The sequence below is a fragment of the Ambystoma mexicanum genome, chromosome 3q (genome assembly GCF_040938575.1).
Source record: "Ambystoma mexicanum isolate Mex_15411 chromosome 3q, UKY_AmexF1_1, whole genome shotgun sequence".
In the NCBI taxonomy this organism is placed as follows: domain Eukaryota; kingdom Metazoa; phylum Chordata; class Amphibia; order Caudata; family Ambystomatidae; genus Ambystoma; species Ambystoma mexicanum.
In genome coordinates this window covers 1,034,354,191-1,034,367,092 of record NC_090926.1, presented here as the reverse complement: position 1 = coordinate 1,034,367,092, position 12,902 = coordinate 1,034,354,191, and the positions used below count along the sequence as shown (strand labels likewise).

Sequence of the window (12,902 nt, the reverse complement as noted above, 5' to 3'; positions counted from 1 at the left end):
CCTAAATATGGTAATTCAGCATGCCAACGTTTCAGCTATTGACACAGTTGATTATTTATAAAAAACAATGATATGGCACTGAGGATCCTATATACTAATGGCATTATCCGCCTGATTTGGCGAGGGAGTAGCAGAATTTCCTTACTAAGGAATTGATTTTTGCAATCGGGGTACGGTCCATTGTTAATAAGAATCCTAAGGTTCTTGAGCACTTTTGAGGTTCCGGGCTGGCACCTGTTTCTGCAGGCCCATGTATTGCAGCAGCGGGTAAGGCATTGGTTGAAATGGTCATGATTTCTCTCTTCTAAGGATGGAGTTTTACATTGTAAATGATCATCCATGTGCTCATTTGTGCAAAGCACCTGGTGAGAGAGGTGGCAAGAATACTAAGTTTCTTGTTTATTTTTGAGTTCCGGCTGGCACCTGTTTCTGCAGGCCCAGGTATTGCTGCAGCAGGTGAGGCATTGTTTGCAACATTCATGATTTCTCGCTTCTAAGGATGGAGTTTTACATTGTAAATCATCATCTATGTGCTCTTTTGCGCGAGGCACCTGATGAGAGAGGTGGCAGGAATCCTAAGGTTCTTGAGCACTTTTGTGGTTCCAGGCTGGCACCTGTTTCTGCAGGCCCAGGTATTGCTGCATCGGGTGAAGCATTGGTTGAAACGGTCATGATTTCTCTCTTCTAAGGATGGAGTTTTACATTGTAAATCATCATCCATGTGCTCATTTGTGTTTGTGCAAGGCACCTGATGAGAGAGGTGGCAAGAATCCTAAGGTTCTTGAGCATTTTTGAGTGCTTGGGTTGGCACCGGTTTCTGCAGGTTCAGCTATTGCTTCATCAGGTGAGGCATAGGTTGGAACGGTCATGATTTCTCTCTTCTAAGGATGGAGTTTTACATTGTAAATCATCATCCATGTGCTCATTTGTGTTTGTGCAAGGCACCTGATGAGAGAGGTGGCAAGAATCCTAAGGTTCTTGAGCATTTTTGAGTGCTTGGGTTGGCACCGGTTTCTGCAGGTTCAGCTATTGCTTCATCAGGTGAGGCATAGGTTGGAACGGTCATGATTTCTCTCTTCTAAGGATGGAGTTTTACATTGTAAATCATCATCCATGTGCTCATTTGTGTTTGTGCAAGGCACCTGATGAGAGAGGTGGCAAGAATCCTAAGGTTCTTGAGCATTTTTGAGTGCTTGGGTTGGCACCGGTTTCTGCAGGTTCAGCTATTGCTTCATCAGGTGAGGCATAGGTTGGAACGGTCATGATTTCTCTCTTCTAAGGATGGAGTTTTACATTGTAAATCATCATCCATGTGCTCATTTGTGTTTGTGCAAGGCACCTGATGAGAGAGGTGGCAAGAATCCTAAGGTTCTTGAGCATTTTTGAGTGCTTGGGTTGGCACCGGTTTCTGCAGGTTCAGCTATTGCTTCATCAGGTGAGGCATAGGTTGGAACGGTCATGATTTCTCTCTTCTAAGGATGGAGTTTTACATTGTAAATCATCATCCATGTGCTCATTTGTGTTTGTGCAAGGCACCTGATGAGAGAGGTGGCAAGAATCCTAAGGTTCTTGAGCATTTTTGAGTGCTTGGGTTGGCACCGGTTTCTGCAGGTTCAGCTATTGCTTCATCAGGTGAGGCATAGGTTGGAACGGTCATGATTTCTCTCTTCTAAGGATGGAGTTTTACATTGTAAATCATCATCCATGTGCTCATTTGCTCAAGGCATCTGCTTAGAGAGGTGGCTTTCTCCTTGTTACGATTCATGTTTCTTATTATTTGTGAGCCAATGGTGTAGTTGTGCCAGATGAGTCTGTGTTTTTTGATGAGTATCAAAATTGTAGCCATGAATATATTGAAAAGCAGAGGCACTAGGCTTGATGCTCATGGAACACCAGAGGTTATGTTTCTTGAGCTAGATCTGGACGGGGGAAGCCACGTAATCACTCCTCTGTCCATGTGGAAAGACCTCACCCCCATATATATAAGCAAAGATTCTGTTCTCCTATAGGCCTGAATCCCACGTGCGTGTGACCTGGAATGGTAATGCACTCCATACGTTCCAGAGGTTGACTGTTTACATTTATTTCCAGGATTTTAGCCGGGTACGGTAAATTGAAGATTGATCAGTAGTTTGAGGGGGATCCCGATTTCTTGCTGTGTCTTTGGGGAGAGGTTTAATGTGGGGCACCTTTAAAAATATTGCTACCATTCCAGTTTCCAGTGAATAATTCATGAGTTGGGAAAGTCGAGAGCTGGCACTAATTTGGTGAGGAAGTCTTCATAGAAGTCTATGGGGCAGCTGTCTACTATGGCGCTTGCTTTTTGCTCCCATTTGCCAGCATAGTGAAATCCACCCCAGTGATGAGCTTCCATTGGTTGACTGATGGGGTTGTGAGTGTTTTTATTTTTAGGAGAATGTCATCGTTTCTACTGAGGGAGACTGCCTCTTTATCTTGGAAATGCTCTAGATGGTGGTTATATTTCACCTAATTATGGAAGTGATTGATGACATTAGCATATAGTTCCTAGATGGGCATGACTGCCTTTTTGCAGGAGCTAGGGTTTCTCAGTTCCTTGATGATTAGGAATATTTCTGTCTCCGGTGAGTTGACATTCTGATGCATACTGTGTATGTTGTTTCTATGCCTTCAAGATTGATGCTTTGTAGTTCATGATCTGTCCCAGAAATGCGGTTCTGTTTTGCTGATTGTAGTGTTTCCTCCAAGCTTGCTCTTGTTTCTTGTTTTTTTTCTTTAAGATGTGTAACTGGGCCACCAACCACTGCTGCTTGTTGTTTCTACAGTGGTGAAGAGGTTGGAGCCGTGGTGGACTGGCCTACAGGGAACTCTGGAGCTCTCCCGGGGGGCCTCTGCGCCCTGGGCCTTTCTTGAGTGGCATAAAGTAAATCATTTGGTACAAAGCTTCCAGTATAGGTGAATATGGGGCCACTTTGAAAACCATTTCCAAAGCCACTTTTGGTTCCCATTTAGCCCTAGTTTGGAGGGTGTATGAATGTACGGGGCTTCAGATACCCAATTTTGGAGCATCTCTAGTCTTTACACCAGGAGCGAGAACCTACATTGGCGCTTCAAGATCCTTCAGGGTGAGGATTTCCAGCTTTTTCTGGCAATGTGATATGATATGACATGATATGGCATTCATAACGCGCCTATACACAAGTGTTTCACGGAGCGACGAGGCAAGGGAGGGGAAACAGAGGGAAGACAGAGACAACGATCCTACTAGGCCGGGTGACATTGAGATCACGCAAGTGCAGGGGATGGGGGAAGGGGAAAAGTGCAGGGCAAAAGGGAAGGGAGCAGTGCAGTACATAGGATAACAGTAAGCCGGGGGCCAAGTGTTGGGGTTTTGATAACCAAAGTAACCATCAGGTGGTCTTGTGGCACCTTTAGAATGTGGATGGGAAGGGCTGTTATTGTGAAACCGTCTGTGCAGAAAAGTGCTTCTTGTGATTGCCTGGAAGAATGTGCTGGACCCTTATCCATCTGTCGAAGGGGAAAGCTGACTCGGTGGGAGCTCAAGGATTTAGCAGAATGTTCAATCCCTTCCCCCTTGTCGTCATCTGCTAACCGTGTTTCCATGATGAACAGAACGCCTGCACCTCCACCCCTGCATTCCTTTGTATTGAAACGTGCATGAAATATGGATAGGTTCATTATATGCACAGGAGATCTTTAAGCGCCGGGAAGCCATCTATGGCAGCTGTGGGCGCTTTAGAACTAGAAATTTAAAATGGCAATTTATGAAAATTAGCACGACGCTTGCTCCTATAATCCTTTTGTGTGACACACACATCGGCTTTAACAATACTCATCTTTGCAAATGGCTACACTCACTAAAATCGTCTGATACATATCACACTTCTTATTATGCCCAACCAACACACGTCCGTTACACAAGCACACTATGCAAATGCTTGTTGCAGTTCAGACTGTGCGATGGCACCTATCAAAATTCATTTTATCAAATGCTCCGCCTCCAAAAAGCTAGGAACCATGTGTCTGTTGGCGAATCCCGTAGACTGAAAATTGTTAAGATCCGACAGGATTTCTTAAGTGATAGGAACATGAGAAAAAGGGGAATGTCCTATGATGTAAGGCTCTGCCTGATTTCTATACCTTGTAGCTGCTAGCAAGTGGCGGCCATGTTGATCCGCAGCGGCATCTGTTGATCACAACAATTCACGTGCACAGATGATCAGCACTTTCTGTTTACGAACACAACGTACAGTTGATGTTCACATCTATACAGTATTCCGCAGAAGTCCTACTTTCCAGTGCCGTTCGAAGAAAGCTCAAAACACCCCCAGCGGGTGCCGATAAATACTGTTATTACACCTCTGGGAGACGTGTGACGCGTTAATAGAACCCAGGGGCATTATTAGCATAAATGGTGTTATTAGCTCGACAGGGGCATGTAAATAGTTTCATTAAATGGTGGTTCTCCTTTGGAAGGGACTTGATCCCCAAGTTCTGTGGGCCCTTCCGGAGGCAGAAAGAACGAGAGGAAGGATTCAGATTTTGCCTACGATCGTAACAGAAAGTCTATTAAAGACGCAGAGGCGAAGGATTATGCTCATCTCAACTCTTTACTTCTCAAGCAGCTCTTTTACTAAAACACTGTTGGACACACAATACATGGAAAACCACAACATCCCTCAACAACCAGTCCTTTTGTAGTTTAATCTTGGTAGGGTGAGAAAGGTCCATATGACCTTGCCATCCAATCCCAGTCAATCTGAAGCTATGCCACTCCTGACTGTCTAACTCTCTTGCTCTTTCTTTCGCTGTCACCAAACTGAAACTGGTGTCCCAACCGGTAAATGCGTCATAAACAAAAAAGTAACCTCCCACCCCACAAACCCGCCGGCTTGGCCTCTGTATCTGCAAGGAAATCAGAACATACGACACTGACAGGAGGCTAAGCCTTGGGCGAGTAATCACAACATAACATCTGTCACGCGACGCCACTCATACTGCTCCCATGCACACTCCTACGCAATTGCTTGGGTGGGATAATCCTTCACCTCCGTGTCTTTAATATAATTATGACTTTCTTTTTACGGTAGTAGGGAAAATCTGAATCCTATGTCAATACCGGAGGCTTGGATTAGGCTCGTTTACAGCTTACTTACGACCAACGTCACCTGCACTCGCACGTTCCGAATGCTCACAAGGCCTAGTAGGGCCGCCTCTGACTTTGTTCATCAATGTTATTTTATTTGCCATTTGTTCCCCTGTTCCCTCCCCTTGCCTTGTGGGTGCTTTGAAACACAATTTATTGATGTATAGAGTGCCTTACAAATGCACAATAAATAAATGTTGACACATGATAAATTAGCCTAAAGTAGTAGGTCTTAAAGACTGACTCGTTGGACCAGTCAGCCACTTTCAAGATATCCTCCAGGTGCGCTCCTAAGCTGAATGCTTTGGAGGCCATGGTGCCTCTCGTCGAGTGGGCTCCATAAGCCTGTATATCGATGCCTGCCTGCTTAGTGCATGCACCAACGCACCCATCTCACAAGAGTGGCTTCGAAAACAGCCTTTAAAGGCTTCCGTATAGCTAACAACAAGTGGGACTGACCCACGGTCTGAACTGGGCGGTCCTAGCCTCATAAGCTACAGGGCATTTCACTGGGCACAGCTTAGGTTGCTCTGGGAAAGCTGGGTCCGCCCCTGCTTTAATCCCGGTTTTGGTTCTCTTGGTGACATGAACGGTCAACCCTGATGGTGAGAAAGATTTATTGTCGATCACCAAAGCTGTAACCTCAGACGTTCTCTTGCATGAAATAAGGTGAAGCAAGATTGCGAGTTTGGCAGACAGAGCCTTGCGTGACAAATCCTTGTTCGCTGGACAAGACTGAAAAGTCTAAGAATTCTGTGCAGGGTTGGAGACCATGCTTGCCCATTCTAATCCGGGCTGATGTGTACTAGCTTTGCTTCTTGCCTCCTCGCTTGGGCTATCAATGCGAATGGCAGGAATACATACTTCATGCTGGGCCCACATCTGTGTCTGTGCGTCCGGGTCTGGCCTCCCAACTGTAAAACCGATGGAGCTGCCTGTTGAGCCTGTAGGTGAACAGGTCTGTGTGACAGGGCCCCCTCCCAGCCATGATCCTGAGGAACACTTCCGGGTCCAGCTGCCAATCGCTTGAGTTACAATTGGCTACTGTGTTCTGTAGCCCCGCTAGGTATTATGATGTTACGCTGACACTGTTGGTCTGCTAGCATCAAGTGCTGGAAAAAACCTCGCGCTCCACCACCACCACACTGTTGCAGACTGGCGACACACAGAATATAACAAACTTCCAAACATCCCTGAGGTTTTAAAGGTGCTTCCAATTATTCCAAGAGACACCCGATGTCCCAATTCTTAAGTTACCTTATTCCACATCACGTGTATCTTAAGCCTCTGGTTTTGAAAAAAAAATGCTAAAGAAATGGCAAAAAGCAGGGTATCCGTGGATGCAAGAAATAAGCATCCATCCGCATAGGCACAAGGTGCCAAGAGATTGCCAGATAGATGTCTCTTAGAACAATCGATAGCTCCAAAGCCTCAAAGAAACTTTGTTCAAAGCTCATGTGCTCCCCAACCCTTTTATGAGTGTCTTCTATTGTAGCCTCAGCAGTGCTTGGGTGAGGGGGAGTGGAAGGGGTAGTAGAATCTGGAAAGAGGGTATGGGTAATTGCCCTGGGTGACTTGCTGCAAAAAGGGGTGGCCGTACGAGCCCTGATGCATCTTCAGCTGGCCTTGATATCACCCATGAGAACACCAATGGAAGCTACTTGCTGCTTTGCATAAAATCAAAGGGCATTTAGGGAACTAATGAATGAGAACGCATATGACACATCTATGACCATGATTCAAGCCTGAAACATGTCTGAGCATATATTGTGGTGTCCTGTGGGCGAGTAGAGGGCAGCAGGTGCTGCCTCTGCCTCTCTGACCCACGTAACCTTACGTGAGGCTCACTGAACCCAGGCCACCATTTATTTGTAGTGTTATACCGAAATCCTTCATGATGGTTTCCGGAACCCGACACCTGTTTCATTTGTATAGCAATGATTAATTGATGTTGGGTAGGAGTTACTTAACCATGGAGTGTAGTTAGGGAGTGGCGCATGTCGTGCGGGGGCATTTTTAGTGTTTCGCCGTGGGCACCAAATGGACAAGAAACTGCCCTGATGATGTATGTTGTCATTTTCCCTGTATTGTGTGCTTAACAGTGTTTTTGAAAAAGAGATGCTCGAGTAGTAAAGTGCTTAGATGAGCACAATCCGAGCCTCCAGTATTGAAATAGAATGAATAGTCTACAAGGAAGATACAGAAAGGAGAAGATCGAGAGAGGACTGCGAAGCGAGAAAGAAATAGAGGAAGGGTTAACAGTTTACAAGAAAGACAAGAAGGAGGAGCTAGAGAGAGGACAGTGGAGAGAGAAAGAAATAGAGGAAGGGTTAACAGTTTACAAGAAAGACAGAAAGGAGGAGATAGAGAGAGGACAGTGGAGAGAGAAAGAAAGTGAAGAAAGGTTAACAGTTTACAAGAAAGACAGAAAGGAGGAGATAGAGAGAGGACAGTGGAGAGAGAAAGAAAGGGAACAAAGGTTAACAGTTTACAAGAAAGACAGAAAGGAGGAGATAGAGAGAGGACAGTGGAGAGAGAAAGAAAGGGAACAAAGGTTAACAGTTTACAAGAAAGACAGAAAGGAGGAGATAGAGAGAGGACAGTGGAGAGAGAAAGAAAGGGAACAAAGGTTAATGGTATAGAAGGAATTTACAGAAAGGAGACCGAGTGAGGAAAAGAAAGAGAGAACAGGTTAACAGTATACAACGAAGATACAGAAAGGAGGTGGTCAGGATTGGACTGTAGTGAGGAAAAGAAAAGGGCAAGGAGAAAAGAAGAATGCGGAACATGGGGAAAGGAAGGGAAAATAAAGTTACCCAAGGAACGACCTGCCAATTTACTCTCATACTGTCACATACAGACCATGACCGTGCCACTGCACACAAGTATACCTGAAGCTTAAACTATTACTCCACCACCACGCACATGTTACTTGAAGTCATTCAAAAGCGCACGCGAGGCTTGCACTATCACTTTGGTCACACGCTGGCATGAAACAAGCTTGCACTATGATGGTGTCACTCTCTGTAATATTACTGTGCAATTCACGCTCACATTAGAAGCTTGCACAATCAATGTGGCGAGCACTGGTACTCATAGCTTTCACGAAAGTGCATCCCAGTGGCGGGGGTTGCTTTTCGTGTCAGGGATGTGGAGGGCTCCTGGGGGGGGGCACCTGAACTTGAAAGAATTGAAAGGCAGTAGCGTGTGGTGAATGTTTTCCTCAGTGGTGTGCATTACCATCTCTCCCAAATTAGCATATGTGACTGAGTGTCGCAAAGGGAGCCCAGAGCAATACCATTAGCTTCGCAGCAGGGAGTCCCAAGAACATATTTAAAATAAGTCTTTGATAAAGTTAATTTAATGGCGCCATTTTTAATTAAAAATGGGGTAAAAAAAGACACACAGTTTATAACTGGTTCCCTAGAGAACACATTTCAAAATCCTTTAGATGTCAGATCACCAAAAGTATAAAGTAGCATTCAGGGTTGGACTGGGGCATACTATTGTCTGGGGCAGCAAGGGAAATCGTCCACAGTTGCAAATGGCAACTCATTCCTTTTGTGACAGGCCGTTTGAATAGTACCCCATGGAGAGCAGCTTTTTTGATGAAATGTGATGCAAGTTGTGCATTTTAAAGAATATGTATTTAGAAACACTGGTCAAAACTACTAGCCACCTGGTGAAGTAATTCATCAAACTAGCCCACAATGGGGAAAAAAAAGTGGCTCACTTTGACCAAAAAAACTGCCCACACAAGAATTTTGTGTTTTTGGTTTAGGCATTGAATGAGCTTGGTAGCATTTTACAACAATTTCATGATGACTGAGTCCACAATATATGCCAGCATTGTCCCTTTAAATCACTTCCAAGAAGCTGTGCTAATGCATGTTAGCATTGTCAATGTACATCACTTTCATGATACTGCTCCACAATAAATGCCAGCATTCAAACTACAAATCACTTTGACATTGCCCCAGAACACATGCCAATATTGCCATTGTAAATCCCTTTCTTGAAGCTGCGACCACATTACATGCCAGTATTCCCACCGTAAATCACTTTGAAGATGTGTCTCGGACAAGCAGGACCAGCATGGCCGTTGCAATTTATTTCCATGAAGTTGTGCCCACAATATTTACCAGCATTGCCATGGTAAAGAGGATATGCTACTGCTCAACCATGTGGCAGCCCAGCAGGAGGATCGGGGTACACAGGTACATTGAATAGGGACAAAGGGATGACAGCTGCCCGACTGGACTCCCTAGCTCAGACACTGGTGCATATACAATACTCACTATCACTTTGTCCAAAATTGGGATTCCTGAACCATGTGCTTCATTGTATCACACCTATAACAGAAACTTGCAGTAAACCTTATACACAAGCATTTCTGCATCATGCCCTGTCAAGTTACAGCCCTTTATAACCAATTATGACTATGCCGCATGCACATGTGCATTTGAAATGTGCACTATAACTGTTTAATGCACATGCATACCTGTAGTCTGCACCACCACTGTGTCACACAGGCACAGGTCCACGGACACACACACATGCATACACACCAAAGTTTGTGCTATTGCTGTCTGACATGGGCATAACTGATTTTCACTATGTGACACACCTGCATGAACAAAGCTTTCCTTATTACTGTGTCGCCCACCTGCACACCTGAAGGTTGCAGCATTTCTGTACCACAAACTGTCATGACTGACGTTGGGAATTCACTAGGTAGTGGGATAAGAGCAGCAGCCATGATAACACTGGCACTGCTTCTGCGCCACGTTGACCAGCTTTTCACAGAAAGGAGGCCAAAGGTTTAGGACCGTCCACAGACCTCACTGTGCCGCTTCACATACCTTTAAGCAGGGTAGACCGAAAAGAGACTTAACTCAGCAATACGTAGGAGGGTATCAGGAATAAATCAGTCACAATTCAATGCCTCCCTCAAATGAATAATCTTAGAGACAACCACGTGGATGTGTAAAGCAGTGACAGTGTGACAGCGCCTAAAAACAGCACTCATGGAATGAGGCCATCCGTACAACATTGCAGAGCTTGTGGCATTTGTGTAATCAAAATAAGGCTTCTGCAGATGTGCACACTGGATGTGGGATTTGCAACACTGAGTGTTCTCCAATTTACCACAACACAGGGGCCCTATGCAACCACACGTGTTCAGAATCTACACTTGGGGTGCTTAAGTTTAGCTTCAGCGGCATCTTGGACACAACGCTTTGAAGCTAGGCTTCTCAGCCTCTAGGAGCTGTCTTTCTAGTCTCCCCAACAGATCATTTTGAAGGATACGGTACCTATGCAATGCTCCATGATAGGCTATGCTCCAGGGGCTCCCACAGACTTGGTCCCACACAGCACAGTAAAATCGAACCTGGCCTGGGAGCAGCAAGGCTGCTGATTTCAACCCCTCCAGCTGTGGATGACATCAGAAGGCTGTCCCCCCAGCCCCGCACAATTACAATCAATCTACCCTGAGCACTGCATGGCATCAAGGGAGCATTTCAACTCGGTAGGACCCACAAAAGCTTCACAAAATGTTGATGGAGTAAGACAAACGATTCACCATCTCTGTGCCAGGAGGATAGCTCAGGGGCAACGAGCTTGTCTCGGCAGCAAGACGGCGTGGAGCAACGCAGGTTCAATCCCCGATTTGGTATTAAGTGAGTTATAAATAACCAATTATATTATCTCCACGCCTCGCTTACCAACCAGTAGTGACTGGGAGGTCCCCATCCTTAGCATTCAAGCAGAACTTCTCTCAGGCTGCAGAGATCGCTCGGGATGGAAGAGTAAGGAGCCGCAAGGGGTCGTCTGGTGAAGTTCTGCTGAGGCAAAGCCTTAACCTGGGCTCACTTAAGAGCAGGCTTCCCCTCCCATAGTCAAGAGGACAGTCATATCGCTTCTGAGATACAGAGAAAGGGTCCTGAGCTCACTTCCATTTCGCACGGCACAGACTTATGGCAGTCAATTTCCCATATAGTCCCAAATTAACAGGACCTGATATTGGATTTCTCTCTTACTTTTAACATGTTTTAAAAATAAGCCTGACTGAAAATCAGAATACACAATGATAGGTTTTCTCATATCTTCCACTAGCACTTGGTGGCGGGTACCATGCTGCCATGAGATGCCTATCAGAACATGTTAACAAGTGAAGGGTAGGAAGCACAGCCTCTCTCTCGCCTTTCCAGCCAGTCCATGTGCTGCACCTGGCCAGGGTGGCATTGTTTTATGTAGCTCCCATCTTGTTGATAGGCACATAATATGGGTCTGTAGGGTTAGCATTCAGTGTTGCGCATAAAGGCAACTTCATCCAAGGCTTCCCTTTTCCCTTTGGGGAATTCCTCTTTCCTATGACCTACATTGCGCTAAACCATAAGCCAGCGCTCCTTAACTGCAGGTCCTTGGAGTGAGACATTCCACCTGCCCTATGACTGCCCCCGGTGTGTCTGGATTCTTGGATGGTTATGGCCTCGCTTTTGCGCTTCAGTAGGAGTCTGCAGTCTAGGAACTGCTGACATCAACCCCCTGTTTCCGTGAAATGTGTTACCACTGCCTTTGCTGTGGGGAGTCTAAGACTCCAGAGCAGCCAATTCAGTGAACAGCAGAGTCAGGCTGGAGTATGGAAGAGCTCAGCTTAACCAGGGTGAGTGGCAGACATGCTGGTTCTAAGGGTGCCAGGAGAGATGCCTGGTCTCTCTCTCGTGGCTTGTATGCTATCCAGATCTATGCGTCGGCTCAACACGGTATCAATTGAAATAAATGTACAAGTATGATCTCTTTCTGGTACATGTCATTTGAAACTAAAGAATACAGAATCACAGGAAGTTAAATGCGATTCTGAGATTCAGTTTTGGAGTTTAATTTAGTTACCAGCACTCAGTCTACACTGGGACATGTTATAAATGATTCAGGGTAATTGTGTGTCGGTAGACTCAAATAATTTTTGATGTGCCAGGCTTTACACAATTGATCCCTAGGAAGATTTACTGTAAGAGGAAGAAGGGTGGGCCATAGGAATCTATTTACACCATTGAGAATTGATTTTTATACAAAAGACAATCAGGCCATGATCAACAAAGTGTGCAGTAACAATACAAAAGCCTTTTGGTCCACCATGAACAAAACCGCTGGCAAGTGTACAGGCAATATGGAATCTCATATCTAACAAGAGGTCTACGTCAATTTCCTTTTGGAAAAATACAAATTGGCCAAAATGTTCCCTGGTGTGAGCAATCCCTGTGAAGGTATATGTCTAGAGGGCATGTGTCCCTGGGATGAAGAAGACATCATGTGGGCAATTAACAAACTAAATACAGCGAGAGTGGCTGGCCCAGATGGCATTCCATCATTTGTATTGAAAAAAGACCCTTCACTTCGGGTTTGTATACTAAAAATAAAATTCAATATGATATTCATCACAAAATCATTTCCAAGTTCGTGGTCTCAATCTCTTGTTATTTCAATTTTTTAAAAAAGGTGACCCCTCTGTGGCCTCAAACTACAGGCCTATAGCTCTCACTGATGCCTCATCCAAGGTGTTTGCATATTTTTTTCTTAAGGAGCTGGAGAGTATCTTGCAACAGATGGCTGCTCTGTCACACTTTCAGGTGGGTTTTTGCAAAAGGATGAGGACTCTTCTGAAGGTGATGATACTGGCACATCTCTTAGAAACGGTCAAGCATATTCACTCGGTTTTAATATTTTTGGCTTCACCAGACATGACATCTGCCTT

At 45.1% G+C, this 12,902-nt stretch overlaps 2 protein-coding genes across 5 annotated transcripts in view; one reads left to right on the top strand and one right to left on the bottom strand.

The window, feature by feature from the left end:
• Positions 1-12,902, bottom strand: part of RBFOX3 (RNA binding fox-1 homolog 3) — a 3,087,537-nt gene that overhangs the window by 1,605,887 nt on the left and 1,468,748 nt on the right. The window lies entirely within an intron of this gene.
• LOC138448036 (putative uncharacterized protein DDB_G0271982) lies at positions 7,324-7,788 on the top strand. Its single transcript, XM_069604574.1, has one exon. The coding sequence runs from the start codon at positions 7,324-7,326 to the stop codon at positions 7,786-7,788; it is 465 nt and encodes a 154-aa protein (XP_069460675.1).